The following is a 16,543-nucleotide window of genomic DNA, read 5'->3' as shown; positions in this document are numbered from 1 at the left end:
CCAGCCCTTACCCGCATTTAGGCTTCATTGGGAGATGGATCTAGGTCATTCCGAAGCAAAAAAAACCTTCCGTCCTTGACATATGCTTTTGCTTGTCTATTAAGTAACAACGCAAAATGTGTAGGTAGAAAGCTTTGTATAACATCCATATGTATAGATAGACAGATAGATATTGAGCTAGTTTATAATTCGTTGGGCAGAACGCAAAAAGACACTTGTTAAAACCAGGCAGCACTTGCTCTACGTAAAATTAATTCTTTTCATGCACCAAAATTCTCTGGGTCCCGCCCACACCTCAATCTTACCGCCCTATTATTTCTGAAATTATAAACACAACAAAACTAAGAATAAACCCAATACAGAAACAAGCATTAGCTTAAGTGACCGGAGGTCACCGAGTTGTTTATTAAGCACGTGAAGTAAACTTGGTCACTTCCTCCAGCGATCCGAGTTCCTTGCCCACCATCTAATACAGCCTTTCTTGGAGTTTCTTTTCCCCAGGCTCGGCCCGCTTGGCCCTTCCTTTTCAAGTCCCCTTTTGCTCCCCCTGGAAGCCGGGCTTCACTCCCTCTCCCGCCTGTATAGCCTCCACTAACCCACCGACAGCGGGGAAGGTGAGTGTCTCCGGCTGCCCAGCCGGGGTCCTCCCCCCACCCCAGCCTCCTCCAGCTGGCCAGAATGGCCCCTCCTCCCCGCCCGGAGCTGGCCCGCACCGCGCAGGCGCACTAGCGCGGCCGAGAGGCCGAGGGCACCGGAGCAGACTCGGCCTCAGCCGCCTCCCGCCGCGCCCGCTCGGGGCTGGACTGCAGCCCCCGGGACCGCGCTGGGCCGGGGCCCCGCGGATCTCTCGTCGCTATGGGCTCGGGCTGGAGCAGTGAGGAGGAGCGGCAACCGCTGCTGGGGTCGGGGCTTGGACCTGCGCCGCCGGCTCCCTGGAGAAGCCGGGAGGCAGCGGCGGCGGCGGCGCCAGCGGCCGCCCCGGGTCTCGGGCGGGTGTACGGGCGCCGCTGGCTGGTGCTGCTGCTCTTCTCGCTGCTGGGCTTCGCGCAGGGCCTGGTCTGGAACACCTGGGGTCCCATCCAGAACTCGGCGCGCCAGGCCTACGGCTTCTCCAGCTGGGACATCGCTCTGCTGGTGCTGTGGGGACCCATCGGCTTCCTGCCCTGCTTTGCGTTTATGTGGCTGCTGGACAAGAGAGGTGAGGGGCTCCGGGGAGCGTCGGGTCGCGCCGTCACTCGGGGGACCCTGAGCCCCACCGGGTCTCCAGGTCAGCAAGCCGCCTCCCTTGGCTTCGTCGTAGGGGTTGTGTGAGGTGACGGAGTGTTGCTGGCGTCCCATTCCCGACTGGGAATCCGCTGTCCCCAACGCGACAAACAAGGGAAGGAATCTTTGCAGATATTTATGTTTTTATCGAGGCCTGTTATGCAACAGTTGAGATGAAGCGCTCTCTAAAATGTTCACGTTTTGCCTGTTGTGGGCATAAAAGTGTCGCTGTGCACGTGCTGTGTATGTTTCTTACACCTGACGTAAACGACTGAGGCTTTGACTTCGTAAGAATTTAGGGATGTTGACAGTGGAAGGTCTGTAAGTCCATTGATAGTGCCCAGACATAAGGAAGGAATGAGTTGGCTTTGCAAAATAGATGACTTCAGTCCAAGCAGAGCTATTGGGAAATTCGAGTCTAACACTCTGGTTTCTGAAAGATGGTGCATAGCAACTTTGAAGTGTATATATGTGTCTAGGTGCCTGTGTCAGATGAGTTTTATGACTCTCAGATAAAGCTTGCAGATAAATGAAGACTCTTCATTGAGGAATACTTTGAATCGACATCTCACTTAATCTGAGGAAGGGTGGAGTGGGAGGGGTGGAAGTGGTGGCGAGGAGAAGATTTAGGATTGAATGGAAAGTCATTGGATTATACCAGATATGGGTAAATGATTCATGATCAAGGCAATGTAACTGCTAAAAAAAAACAGCAACAGTTTTTCACATAGACCATAGTACTTAAAACAAGAAGAGAAATAACTTGATAATGCTCTACACTGAAGTTCGGTTCTGATTGCTCTTCACTTAAAGAAGACAGTGAACAAACTAAAATACTTTAACAGTTGTGTGACACGAATAATATTAAGGATGTAAAAACCATAATGTGTAAGATAAAAGGAATTGGGTGTGTCAGACTTCAAAAAGAAACTTGAGGCACATTATAAAATACATTATGATCAAATAAAAGAGGAACTAGTCTTAATGTGTACAGTTCCAGAAGGGAAGAACTAAACTGAATGAAGTGAGAAAGGGATGTAACTCAAAACAATATAAGGAAGAACCTTCTAACAATGAGAGGTATCCAGCCCTGGAAGGTATGTTTTGACTGGTATAAAAATTTCAGGTAGGGGGCCTCCCTGGTGGCCTAGGGGTTAGTCTCAGTGCTGACCCACTGAGGACACAGCAGACCTCTACGTCTCACCGGCTGTACCCCTTAGCAGTGTATTTCAGTAAATCCCCCTACTCTGCTCCTCATCCTGTCTCTGGTGAATTCTCTCAGTCCCTGCATCCCTGATCTACACCTCTGTTCTTCTATACAAAAATAAATTAAATCTTACTTAAAAAAAAAAAAAGAAAGAAAGAAATTCTAGGAAGACCAAGTACTTATGCAGAGAATGTGTGCTCCTCTTCAAGGAAGAGTTTCTTATGCTGAGTAGAGGTTGTCTTTGTTTGGATTGTTTTGTTTATTCTGAAACTAGAAACTTCATTTTGGATTGCACCAAGTTTTCTAAATGTTTAATCCCATTCTCCCTCCTCCCTCCACCACCACCCACCCATTCCAGATTCAGCCTAGGGGCCCAAATTGCATTTATTGTACTTTTTCCTTTATGTTCTATCTGTGACACTTTCTTGGTCATTCTTTATTTACAAGGCTAGCTAAATTGGAGGGAGATTTTTTTGTCTTTTTGTTTTTATCAGGAACATATTTCAGTATTACTAAAGTTACTCAACCTTGTGTGTATGGTAGAGGTATGTTAATTTTGCCCCTTTTATTTAATTGTGTCTACTATCCATGGCCATATAAACTAGGGGCCACCTAAATTGCTTTATGAGATGAATTGGTTCTTTCATAGTTCCTGTGACTGTACAGTAATGCAATTTTATATTTTCCATTGAAGCAATACAAATAAATTTTAAAGTTCTCCCTTTTAGTAAGACAGTTTCATGTGTTAGCTCTCTTGCTGCAGATTTCCTATTAATAAACATAGAAAGTAAGTTCCTGTCACCCTTGTGCACCGAAGTATCTTGTTCCCCAGAGGGTAGGTTGGTGACCTTTCTGCTGCCATGGGTCCCAGCCAGCTCAGCAGAGAAGACCAATTATCTTAAGATGGGTTTTGTACCTTCTTTACCCCTTTTTATTTTCAAGTGAGGAGACCAAAAGGGACTAGTTAGTAAATGAAGAGATCCAAAAGCAAGTGTGCCTCAGAAGTCAAATAAAGAAAATTTTAAGAAAAAAAGAACACCTAAAGCTGTGCTAAGCACTGAGGAGATGTAGTCTCCGAGCACCAACATTCTAGTGAGGAAATACTGGCAGCAAACAATTCAGTATGTAGTATGTCAGATGGTGATAAGTGCTTTGGAGAAAAATAAAACAGGGCAAGGGAGAATGGGGATGTGAATGGGTGGTATTTTGTTTTATATACCCTATCATTGATTAGGTATGTTTCAGCAGAGACCTGAAGGAAAAAGGATGGGACCTTCCTTTTTTCCAGCAATGAAGAACAAGACTGTTTCTGGCAAAGACAAGTGTTCTTAACTTGCTTGGCACATCTACCATAGAGTAAACTGGGGCTTGTGTGGCGGGAATAGAGCCACGAGGAAACAGCAGTCTCATACGATGTTTGCCATTAAAGACTCAATTTATTGCAAGTCTTGAGTAAAAGAGTGAAAAATACTCTGCCATTGTCTAGAGAATAAGAGCCTGAAGCTGGAGACGAGTTAGGAGGTGAGTGGAATAACTCTGATGAGACTGGTGATGATGATGCTGTCTTCCAACCAGTGTAATCATAGTGTGGGATTTGAACAATGTTTAGACTTCAGGTATCTATTGGAAGTAGACTCCCCAATAATTGCTGATGGGTGGGATGTGAGGTGTACAGGAAAGTAAGGAGTCTAAGATGTTTCTCAAATATTTAGCTTAAGTAATTGAAAGGATTACTGAAATGTAGAAGATTCTGTAAAGAACAATTTGGAGACAGGTGGCATAAAGATCAGGGGTTTGAAACGCCTATTAGATATCTAAGTAAACAGATTAAACTGGCAGTCAGGTTTACATATCAAGAATTCAGAGGAGAGGCCTGAGCAGTAAGTTTAGGGCTTATGAGGCTGTAATGGTATTTGTGTCATGGGGCTGAGTGAGATCACTTGTCTCTATGGAAGTAGGAAAGCATTGCTTGAGAGAAGACTAAGCCTGGGGGCATTCCAGTTTTACTAGCCAGTAAGGACTGAGAATAGAACCTTCAATTTAGTGACGTGGGGGCTCTTTGGTGTCCTTTAACAAAAGTTTCACTAGAGTGGTTTGGCTGAGTTCAAAATAAAATGTAGGAAGACAAGGAGTGAAGCTATTTCTTTAACTATTTCAGTTATGCTGTGAAGGTCAGCAGAGAAATGGAGACACTAGCCAAAGGAAAAAGCAGAGAGGTTAAAGCAAATCTTTAATGCTGTATTCCAGTGGATCCAGTAGAAGGGAAAATTGACATGCTGGAGGGAGATGGAAAAATTACTGTAGCCATGTTCTCCAGTAAGCAAGATTGGATGTAGTCCTCAGAGCCTAAGTAAACTGGATGGCCTTAGGTCAGTGTGTTGCCAGCTAATTCTTCAGTAGTAACAGAAGAGAAGATAGAATGAAGATGCAGATGGTGGGTGGTAGCAACTTTTAGAATTGTGGAAGTTGTCTTTGTTTATAGTTCTTAGAAAACAGGAAACAAAAATATTACCTGACAAGTGTGGATAGAGGAGCAAGAATTGGAAGAGTGAGAGAAAAAGTATATACAGTAAGCAACTATTTCTTAGGAAATTGGAAGAGGCATGAACTAGGAAATTATAGTAGGGTTGTTGGGCAACACGAAGAGCCTGTTTAAGTGTTAAGGTGTTAATTTCAAGAGAGACCAGTCGTCTGGTTTCCTCCACCCTGTTCTGTGAGGCAAGAGCAGACAGGGTGAAGAGAGATTTAACCAAAGTTGTGGTTTGCCAGATGAGTAGAAATAAGAAAGTGTAGGTAGAATGGAATGGGGGAAGATATTTGCAAATCATGTATTAGAACCAGGAAAATGAAATGCAAGCATAGACATAGACAGGCAGTTTTGAAAGGCAAGAAATGCTTCTTTCTAGGGCAGAGGGTGTTTTTATATACACAGCTTACACAACTAAACAACAAGAAATCATATAATCAGAGTTAAAAATGGGCAGAGGATCTAAAAAGACATTTCATGGTGTCATTCCAAGTTGATAAATAAATGGCCAAGAGACATATAAAAAGATATTCTGCATTGCGTATCATTAGAGAAATGCAAATCAAAATCACAATGAAATTTCACCTCATTATCAGTTAGAATGGTTAATATCAAGAAGTCAAGAAACCTTCATTCTAGGTGAGAATATGGCAAAAAATTATAGACTGGGACTTCAAAACAGTTAATATAAATATATTGTATATGTTTAAGAAGACAGAAGAAAGCTTGAGCATGGTAAAGATAGACACATAATATACTAACTGTAACAGTGCTAAACTTCTGCATATGAAAATGTCCAAGATAAAAACCAAAAAACCCAAACTAGGCAGTATTTAGGAGCAAATGAGACTTTGCAGAAGGCGAGGCTTCAGTAAGCTTACTGCTGTGTCTTACTTTGAAGACATAGCAATGGATATTAACTGAGGGGGTTCATGTGATGGGGTTTGATGCACAGGGCTCTTGGGTGCCTCTAAGAAAGAACTCAGCAGACATTCCATTCATCAGCAAATGATAAGTTTATTGAGGAAAGGCAAAAAGGAAAGAGATGTCTTTGTAGACACAGATGGTAGTCTTAAAAGGCAAAAGCTACTTTTTGCCAGGGCAAGGATGTTTTTTTATAATTGTTCTTTGGTGGAATTATTGTGGAAGTTATTGCCTTGGTGTCACATTGGATTGGCTTTCTAAAATGGATAATACTCTCTGCCCTTACCTCTTTCCTCTCACCTCAGAGTCCTGGAAACTTCCATAGCTTCCATAGACTCATTCGTCACTCTAAAACCCCACATTTGTCCTTGTGAGATCTACCATCTTAAATTTTTCTCTAAGTTTCCATCTCTATCTAAAGTGGAATACAGACTAAGGAAGACTGAAAGCAAAAATCCCATAACAATCAGTGGATGACAGGATAATTTTAAGTGGCTGGGTATATGTGTAATAAAGAATTCCGGAAGGACAACAGAGGAAAAGGGGATAGGGCATAGATTGAGATAAGGTGGGGCAAAAAAATTTTTTTTAATAGTGTGAGAAAATTTTCCAAATTTCAGCTCTAAATTTTCAAATTTGAGCTCTAAATTTATTTCCAAATTTGAGCTCTAATGAATTTCCAAATTTTAGCCCCACAGATAAAAGAAACTTAAGAACCCCAGTAGAATAATGTGAAGAAAACTACAGCAAGGCACATCAAGTCATTTTTGCTTGCAACCAAAGAGTATCTTAAAAGCATTGAAAGCAAGGAGATTGGGGATCTTTAGGGAGGAGAAAGTAGCAATGACCTGTAAGTGGATGGGTAAGTATTATCCGTATGGAAGAGGTTTCAGTGGGAGGAAAAAGCTGAAGAGAATGTTCAGGGAAGAACTTTGAGGACTTGCAGTGATTAGGAGCACTCCAGAAGGCACAGTAGAAATATTTCAGGAGTTGGGGAGGTAGCAAGATGTGAGATTAGTAGATGCCTGAAGTCATTCTGTTAAGGATGACCTGTGAAATCTTGGATTCTTGGAATGTGAACATGAAAAGCAGGCACAGTTTTAGTCCTTTTAGTCTCCAAGGCAGGTTAGGGTGGCAAGGCTGGGATTACTGGAAATAAGGAAATGGGAGTCCTGGCAAGGTCGTCTTCCTTCCAGCTAATGGGAGTGAGACTGGGAAAGGCAGTTATACAGATAAACTGGCTTCCCAAGCATCCACTGTAAGTGTGTGTATGGTTGGATTTTGTTTTTTGTTTTTTTCTAGTCAACTTGGCATCTTGAATTTTTAAGTACCATTTGTGGAGGATCCATTCCTATACACAGGAAGTTCCCATTGTCTCATCCATTGGAAGGAAGCTTCCTACAGTGTCTGGTTGCTATACTTGAACAGAATTTATTTTTATTTTCAATCATATTTGATTTTCCAAAATAGTGCTAATGGTTCTGCACTCACATCCTAGCACTCTCATTACCTGGAATCTATTTGTATAAAGATCCTAAAATGTCCTGTTTTCCTGGGATCCTTATACCTCTCTTTCCCAAAGTCAATTGAGAATCTTTTTGATGAAACTGTAGAGAACTGTCTTGTGAGTATTCAAGTGAGGTAAAGGAAGCATCTGAGTAGACTAAGCAATGCTTGGCAGCACTTTAACATAAGCAAGAAAGCCACAAGCTATACTTGTGAGGTGGTTTTAATAATCAGCTTTTCACAACTTACTTGTTCTTGAAAATTTATGCTAATTGTTTTATGGTTCATTATTTGATTAAAAATTAAAACTGAATAAAGAGGTATGGTAGCCTTCCACTTTAACAATCGGAAACTTGATTGGTTCCTATAGCCATAAACTGTTGTATCACTCATTTGGTGATTGCTTACCTTTATTACAAACCACATATTTAGGGGGAGAAAACATCATATAAAGTATAAGCCTTATTGTCCAATATAACCTTATATTAGCAACATTTTGCAAGTTTTGGGATATTTATAACCACAAACATACATTTAATCCATTGTTCTCTATTTCCTATGGCTATAAACTTTTTAAAATTTGTATTTTTCAGTGGAATCAGTAAATGAGAAGTATGTTTGCATTACTTGTTACCCAAAAGCACATTTTCTATGATATTCCTTCTGTCAAATTCTATTGATAATATTTTGATCATATAAGGATATTATAGAGTTGACTCAGTTCATGTCACAAATTATCTTCAGTGTGATGTGTGTGTGTGAGACCCTGATCCAGAAGTCGTGGATTTCACTGGCTATATTTAATCTGCATAATTATGTTTTTGTTGACTTTCATTTTCCTTCTAACAGAGATGTGCTTTGAAAACCAAACATATAACCGTCACCTCTTTGCTAAAAAAAGAAAAATGTACGCAAAACAGTTTAATTCTATCACTGGTTTCAAGGAAGTGTTGAGTTTGGGAGAAATTGGAGGAAATTTGCCACACCTTTGCCATATACTCAGCATGATGTGTATAGTGAAGCTGCCAGAATAGTTAGGCAGTTACAAAAGTGCATGTTCGGACAGGAAGTGCACGTTCGGACAGGAAGTGCACGTTCGGACAGGAAGCTGCAGTCCTATTTTATCATTCTGTTATGTTTATTATATTACAGTGTATTACACTATATTACATTATATTACTCTGCCATCGCTAGAATATTGTTTTAGGTTACCTTATTTTCATGTTCTCTCTTTTACTCTGTTATACATGTGACTGACCATTGCCACTCGTTTTCAAAATAAATGATCATATTTGGGATATAAAGGAAAAAGCTTTTTGATGCACATTACTTTATAAAATCCTAAGTGAGCCTTATTTTTTAAAACAGCCTCATTCTATAAGTTGAAATCCAGCTGATAAAAACAGAAAAATACAAATATTACCTTGTCCTAACTACAAAATAAGGTATATGATTGGTAAACTGTCATTTTTTTTAGAAGATTTAAAGCAATAATCTGTTACCATGAAAGACTTTTTAGTTTAGCGTTTTATTAGCAGCTTGCATTTAAACATTAGAAACATTATATTGGAGATGTAATACAAAAATAACTAGCCTTCAAAATTATTTCCTTTTTTTTTTCATTTTGAAAAGTCAGAGCTAATGGAATTTCCTCCCTCTCCTTGATGTGGTGAGTCAAGTTTTCTATTAAAGTTAGAATTATTTCATTTTCAGCATGTAGGGTTTCCCCTCATGTTGGAAGTTAGAGGAATATGATATCAGTATGATTGAGAGAAATAAATCTTTGTTCTTAATCATTGGGCTTAACTGAAGAGAAAACAGAAAATAACACCAATTTTTTATTTCCTTGTAGGTCTTCGGGTAACTGTGCTTTTGACTTCCTTCCTCATGGTTTTGGGAACCGGTCTAAGATGCATACCTATATCAGACTTAATGCTTAAAAGAAGGTAAATTTTATAAATTACTACAATTTCCCCCCATATTTTTGCTATGAGTACAGTTTTTTGGTTATAATTTTTTTTTTTTTGTAAACAGCTTCATTTTTAAAAACATTGTTAAATCGTCACATTTATAGAAGCATGTTGTCCTACCTAATGATTAGGTGATTTCTTATTGTCATTTGAAAGACTAGACTATACTAGTTGTTGTATAAATGAGATGAGATTAATTTAATCTTTATGTTGTCCAGAAGCTATAACAACTGTGGGAAAGTAATAGTATAACATAATGAAGTACAATGTAGTTAATACCATAGGTGCAGTATAAAATTGCCCAGAGAGAGCTAATCTTTGACAAAGATGCAAAGAAGATACAATGAACAAATTAAGTTTGTTCAGCAAATAGTTCTGGGAAAACTGGGAAGCTACATACAAAAAAATGAAACTAGATCACTACCTCACACCATGCATAAAAAAACAACTAGAAGTGCATTAAAGACCTAGACATAAGAACAGAAACCATAAAATACCTGGAAGCAAAGTTGGGCAAAACACTACATGACATACACCTCAGTTAACATCTTTGAAGATACAGCACCCAATGCAATGATAGTGAAGGAAAGGATAAACAGATGGGACTATAGCAAGTTGAAGAACTTCTGTACAGCAAAAGAGACTTTACAAAAAACAAAGATATTCCACTGACTGGGAAAAAATTTTCTCACACAAAACTAGCGATAAAGATATATATATCTTTGCAAAGATATACAAAGAACTGATGAAATTCAACAAAAATAAACAATCCTATCCAAAAAATGGGCAGAAGAGCTAAAACGGCATTTCTCCAAAGAGGAAATGCAGATGACCAACAAGTATATGAAAAAACATTCAACATCACTCGTAATAAGGGAGATGCAAATTACAACCACAATGAGATACCACCTCACCTCAGTGAGAATGGCACATCTTAAAACAACTAGCAACAACAAATGCTGGTGAGGATGTGGAGAAAAAGGAACTTTCCTGCACTGCTGGTGGGAATGCAAACTAGTACAACCACTGTGGAAAACTGTTTGGAGGTTCCTCAAACTGCTAAACATGGAGGTTCCATATGACCCAGCAATCCCACTCCTAGGCATCTACCCAAAAGATACAAAAACACTGATTCAAAAAGATACCTGCACCCCCATGTTTATTGCTGCTTTATTCACAATTGGAAAGACTTGGAATTAACCCAAAGACCCAAAAGTAGATGACTAGATTAAAAAGATGTGATACATATACACAATGGAATATTACTCAGCAAACAACAATAAAAAAAGCATGCCTTTTGCAGCAACATGGATGGAGCTGGAAGGGATCATGCTTAGTCAAATAAGCCAGAAAGAAAAGGAAAAAAACTGGATGGTTTAAAGGACCAGGGGAGAAAATAATAATAATAATGAACAGCTATATACTAGAGACATTTTATGGGAGTGGAGTGGGTGATGGGATCAAAAATTCCACTGGACTATAGTAAAGATACACGGGTCATTTGGTGATGGGAAGCCCATAGGGATTACAACTGAGATTGATAAAAGCACAAAATGATATATAAAAATAAATATAAAAAAATTAGGTATTGAAGGATAAATAGAATTTTGTTAACTAGAGTTGAGATATTCCAGGTAGAGTATCAGCAAAAATGAAGGCTTGGAGGCAGGTAAGCAGCTAGGCTTCTTCTGAAGCTGAAAAAGTAATACAGCAGCATTTTTTTAACTGGGCTTCATGGATTTAGCCTGAAGAGTTACAAGGTAAACCAAGATTTTTTTTGTTTGTTTTCCTTTTGGTTATAATAGTAAAAATTATTTACCAGCAATAATGTTATCAGGACATTTTTATTGATCACTATGTTGGTTTCTTAAATTGTTATTTATCAAACTGGGACTATTGGCTGTGACCTCAGAAACACTGAGAAATTTTTTTCCTTCTAAAATAGACCACAAATTACCAAGTTTGAGAGACAAGATTTGGTATAAGAATAGGATATAAAGAAATGAGTTTAATAAAGGTTAAGCTGATTATGAAGGGTCTTGTTGCCATCCAGTAGAATTGTATTTTCCTCATTGAACAGTTGGGATTCTCTTTTGTGTGTTATCAGGGCAGCAATAGGATCAGGCCTATGTTAGGTAAACTATGATTTGACATATGTGGGATTGATTGCATAGGACAGAGGGTGCTGGCAGGAATCCAGGAAAGATATAGTGAGAATCCAAGCTGGAGCCCTTCTTCTATTTATTTGTTAATTCATTTATAAGTTCATAAATTCAGTAAAAATTGACCAAGCTCTGACTGTACGCTAAGCTCTTTTCTGGACATAGGAAATAAAGCTTAGAACACAAAAGACAAACCCCTGCTGCGCGCAGTTTACATTTCAGTTGGGGATACTGGCAATATATATAGAAAAGTAAATATATAGGGCCTCCCTTGTTGCGCAAGGGGTTAATTCTCAGCACTATAAAGTAATCTAATTTGATCCCTGGCCAGGGAGCTAATCAGCGTGGCACAGCAGACCCCTCCTGTCTCACCCACTGCTCCCCTCAGCAGTGTATTTCTGTCAATTTGACTGTTCTGCTCCCCACTCTGTCTCTGGTGAATCCTCTTACACATCCCATCATCACCAGCTCTGACCTACACTCCAGCTCTTGTATGCATAAATAAACCTTTTTTTAAAAAAAGGTAAATATATAGTAGGCAGAAGGATTCGTAATGTCAGAGGAGGATGGTGATATTTCAGAAAGAATGGCAAACATACTGGGAAGATAACATTTTTGCATTAAAGAAGTCCCTGCAGGAATGAATAGATGTTGCATTAGATTATTTAGCAAACAAGCATTGGAGGCAGAGAGCGGCAAGTATAAAGGGTGGGGCAGAACAAGCATGCCGGGTGGAGAGGCTGGTATGGCTGGAGTGGAGGGAGGGACTTTATGGAAAGAGCGGTAGAAGATGAGACCAGAGCCTTTATAGGATAGGAGTGGGAGTGTGGATAATTTGACATTTTCTGAATAGGAAATCTTGATGATTTTATACAGAGAAGCATGGTCATAGGCTGCTTTGCTAATAATAGGGTGCAGTTGAAGGCCAAAGGTAGGAGTGAGAGACCAGATTAAGGATCATGTAACTTTTTTTTTCATATGTCTGTTGGCCATTTGCGTTTCCTCTTTGGAGAAATGTCTTTTAAGTTCTTCTGCCCATTTCTTGACTGAACTGTACACTTTGTTGAGTCAGATGAGTTCTTTGTATATCTTTATCATCAGTCCCTGAATTATAGACAAACTTTCACACCAAGGACTGTCGTTTCTATATTCAAATGTTTGTGAATTTTTTAATTTGATCAAAGTGTCTATTCTTTCTTAAGCGAAAACATTTGATAGTGGTGTAGGCCAAAGTGCCGGCTGGTGATAAGTGGTCAAACTAATTATAGCTAGAATGAAACAAGCAGAAGTCCAGAAAGATTCCTTGCCTTAGGAATAGAAAGGATAGCACAGATGTGAGAGAGAACATGAGAAAACAATGGGAGGAAATACAATTGAGGCTTTACTCTACCCTGAAGTTGTTGATTCCCGTCACAGACATAAGGGACACAGGAGGAAGAAGTAGATTTTAGGGACAAAGTATTGTTAAACAGAATTTTTCAGTTTCAAAATGAAAGTAGCAAAATCATGTAGGTTCCTGTAAAAGCTAGTCTTCGTTTCCTGTCCTTCTGACTGAGGTTTTAACAGATGAGTTTCATTATTGAGATAGTTTGATTTTTTTTCTAACATCCAATGAGTTTAAGCATCCACCGTTTTTAAGAACAAATTTCAGTATCAGCTCAAATTCAGCATCGCATTCATTTTAAATGCCTGTTAATGTTTTTGTTAGGGTTTCTTCGAGAAGTAGTGTAAGAAACAAGTAGCAAGTTATGAAGGAGTGTTAGCAAAAAAAAAGAAAAAAGAAATCATTCATTAAAATGAGGGTGTAAACTGATTTTTTTGATCCTTATGTTCCAGGGCTCCCCAAATCTGTTACAGGACAGGGGGAGAGGGTCACCCCTGAAGCCCCAAACCTGCCTGCTCGAAGTGGGTTCTGCCATCTGCCGCAACAAGACAAAACATATAAAACTTTAATGAAAAGGGACTTTAATGCAATGGATATACAATATGGAACACAAAGAATATAATTTCTAAATCAAACACCTGGAGTTACCCATCCCCTCTTGGGCAAAAGTCAACCCAAAAGGGATTGGCCCAAAGCAAGGCCTGAAAGCACCTTCTGGCCGGGACCCATGGAAAAGGGTCAGAAAAGGCCAGACAAATCTAGGAGGAAAAGAGCAAAATCAGAATCAATATAAACACTGCCATAGTCACCTCCCTACAGGTGTCTCACCCACATCTGTCTTAACTGTTACAGGGTCAGGAAACAAGCACGGTTTCTTCCTCACATGCTTGCTGCTCCATGTGGCTTCCTCAGGTCTCCTGCTTGTTTCCCATCCAGCTTCCTTCTTTTCTTCTCTCTTCTTCTCTCCTTTTTCTCTGCTCAGCTCCACCCTCCTTCTGTGTGGGGCAGGGAATCTAGAACTTCCCCTTTTCCTAGGGACCACCCTGTGACACTTATGTGTTCATCTGTAAAGAATGTAAGAACATTATCCCCTTTAAATGGGATTCATTCATTTTGTGTCATATAGTATTTCTTTTAAACACTATTATTAACAATGCCTTTGTAGCTGTTAAAATGAAAATGTTAGAATTGGAATATGTAGCTTTTTTTCATGTTCAGAGTTTATTTCAGCTTGGATGGCATATTATGGTAGCAATACTTATATTCGTGTCAAAATTGGGAGATGGGATTATAACGTAATTTCTTTCATTCTGTAAAACAAGCAGGGACTGTATCAGATCAGCTCAAGAGTCATGTTTTGTGTTATGTGGAATATATATTGTTGAATACATGTTCAGTCTCTTTTGAAATGCGTTTTTTATGCACTTGGCTGGAAATGAGGTAAGCTTTTAGCAATCTGTGTGTTGTGTCCTTATTTTATTTGGAGCTTTTTGAATTTCTGACCCACCTTCTGGAGTAGTACCCCTGCACCCTGAACCTTAGAATTCCCATATCTTAGCTTTGGTAAATCTAGAGATATTAGAATAGCAACTGTCTGAACCTTTTCCTCATATATATTTATTCCTACCATATTCCTAGAAATATTCTGTCTTTGCATAGTATCAATATTTCTTTTATCTGCATAGTATCATTATTTTTATCATTAGTAGCATTAGATAACATTTACTGGCATGTATGAGATACTTAAATAGTACAGTTCTAGTAAGCATGAATTTTCTAGACATTTATTCCATATGAAATGATTTACGGCTGGAAAAATTGCATTTAAAATGAATATGCTAGAAAAGATGAATTACACTTCAGCTTTATGGCAATTGCTTAACTGTCTGGAATAAATGGAAACTTAATTTCTGCCTTACCACTTAAATAAATTCTAATTGGGACCAAGGAGTTAAATGTTAAAAGGAACTATAAAAATATTAGAAGCATTTATTGACAGCCTGCATATCATAAAGAATAGGCTAAACTGTACAGAATTCACAAATTTGGAATGAGAGTGAGCTACAAGGCAGATAGGCAGCTCTGTACCACACAGTGGGGCCCAGGTTCCTTCTCCATTCTTGCTCCAACATGCCCCAGGGTAAATTGTTTTCCAAGTGGTTGAAACTGGCCTGTTACCATGCTCTCTTTCATTTTAGCCAAGGAAGGGGAACTAGACATCCCATCCAGAGCTACATCTCTAGGTCATGACTTAAGATACTTGTTTGTATCATTTCATTTCACATCCATTAATACATACTTAGTTACATTTGTTGAAAACTAGAAATGTAGCTCAGCTGCCATGTACCCGGTTAAAAATCAAGAGTGCTATATATGACAAAAGGCAAAATAGATACTCCCTACTACTAGTTGAAAAGTGCTTGTTCCCCTGCAGAGAATATATTCATCCTACTCCAAAGGGAGAAACCCACAACCTGTTTTCATTTTTTCATCCACTTCAAAATACAGAATCTCTGAGCTCAGTCATGTCTCTGTAGCTCTCTTGGAGAGAAGTCCTTTGGTTGTGCTTTTTGACTGTTGACTTTATTCTATAGGTTTGTGTTTTTGTGTTTTGTATCCTCAGTGATCACCCGTGAAGTGAAGATTAGAGCATGTGCTCTTCTTGGAGGCTGTACAGCTTTTGCATTTCACTTTCTGCCTGGTGCTAATTGGGGAATTGCTTTGTGGTAATACATTTCCCTCAGACACTTACTAGACTTCTAGTCTGTTTACATTCAGTAAGTTCCTTTTAAATGTAGCCACACTCAAACTTTCTTACTTCTGCCATGGTTCTTACACCTGCTGAATCTCCTTTCCTTAACTTGACTTTTGTGCTTAGCCCACCGCTTTTCTTTCAATTGAATGGCAGCTACATTGATGCTATCTGGAAAAAAAGTAGGTCTGAGAAGAGTAACACTTTTAATCTGATCTTTTCTTCTAGATAATATCTGAAGCACATTTTATTTCCTGCCACTTAGGATACAGAAGCAACCTGAGGCTTCAAATTCCTACACCTCATTAAATTTAGATTGTAGACCTCAGACTGAGAAAAACTCCATAACAGAGTTCCTGTCCCTTCCATCCTTGCTGGCAAACTCTTACCTGACTATATCTCTCTTGTAGTGTCATCTTCAAAATAGGGCAGGAAAACTTGAGTAATGTTTTGATTTTTTTCCCATCTATTTCCAAGCTGTTACGAGCAGTGGTTTTGCTACATCTCCATCTGCCTTCTCAGCCTAATGACTAAGTCAGTGCCAAATATGTTGTGTCTTTGTGAATGTCGCACCCCAGATTGGAAGCTAATTTCTCAATCAAGAAACAAGTTAAACTGCTATAATGAGTATCCCAAAATATAATAGCTCAATAGAACTATTCTTATTTTGTAGTAAGTCCAGAGTTGGCAGGTAGGCCGTGACACATGGGCAGCTCTGCTCCTCAAGGGACAGAGTTACCTCCGTTTTGTTGTTCCCTAGGTTTATGACCTTGGTAGCACAGTCCAAAGCCAGTTCATCAGCACATTTCATCCATAGAGAGAGGGAGACGGTGAGCAGGGAGAACATT

General features: G+C 39.3%; 1 protein-coding gene across 1 annotated transcript in view; it reads left to right on the top strand.

The window, feature by feature from the left end:
• The first annotated feature begins 652 nt into the window (after positions 1–652).
• Positions 653–16,543, top strand: part of DIRC2 (disrupted in renal carcinoma 2) — a 57,962-nt gene continuing 42,071 nt past the window's right edge. Inside the window, exons 1-2 of the mRNA XM_004675158.2 lie at positions 653–1,198; positions 9,280–9,373. Of these exons, the coding sequence (XP_004675215.1) occupies positions 856–1,198; positions 9,280–9,373 (437 nt within the window). The 5' untranslated portion in view covers positions 653–855. The remainder of the gene's footprint in view (positions 1,199–9,279; positions 9,374–16,543) is intronic.

This window comes from Condylura cristata, unplaced genomic scaffold (assembly GCF_000260355.1).
Source record: "Condylura cristata isolate star-nosed mole 26May11 unplaced genomic scaffold, ConCri1.0 scaffold00003, whole genome shotgun sequence".
In the NCBI taxonomy this organism is placed as follows: domain Eukaryota; kingdom Metazoa; phylum Chordata; class Mammalia; order Eulipotyphla; family Talpidae; genus Condylura; species Condylura cristata.
This window is presented reverse-complemented; position numbering and strand designations above follow the sequence as displayed.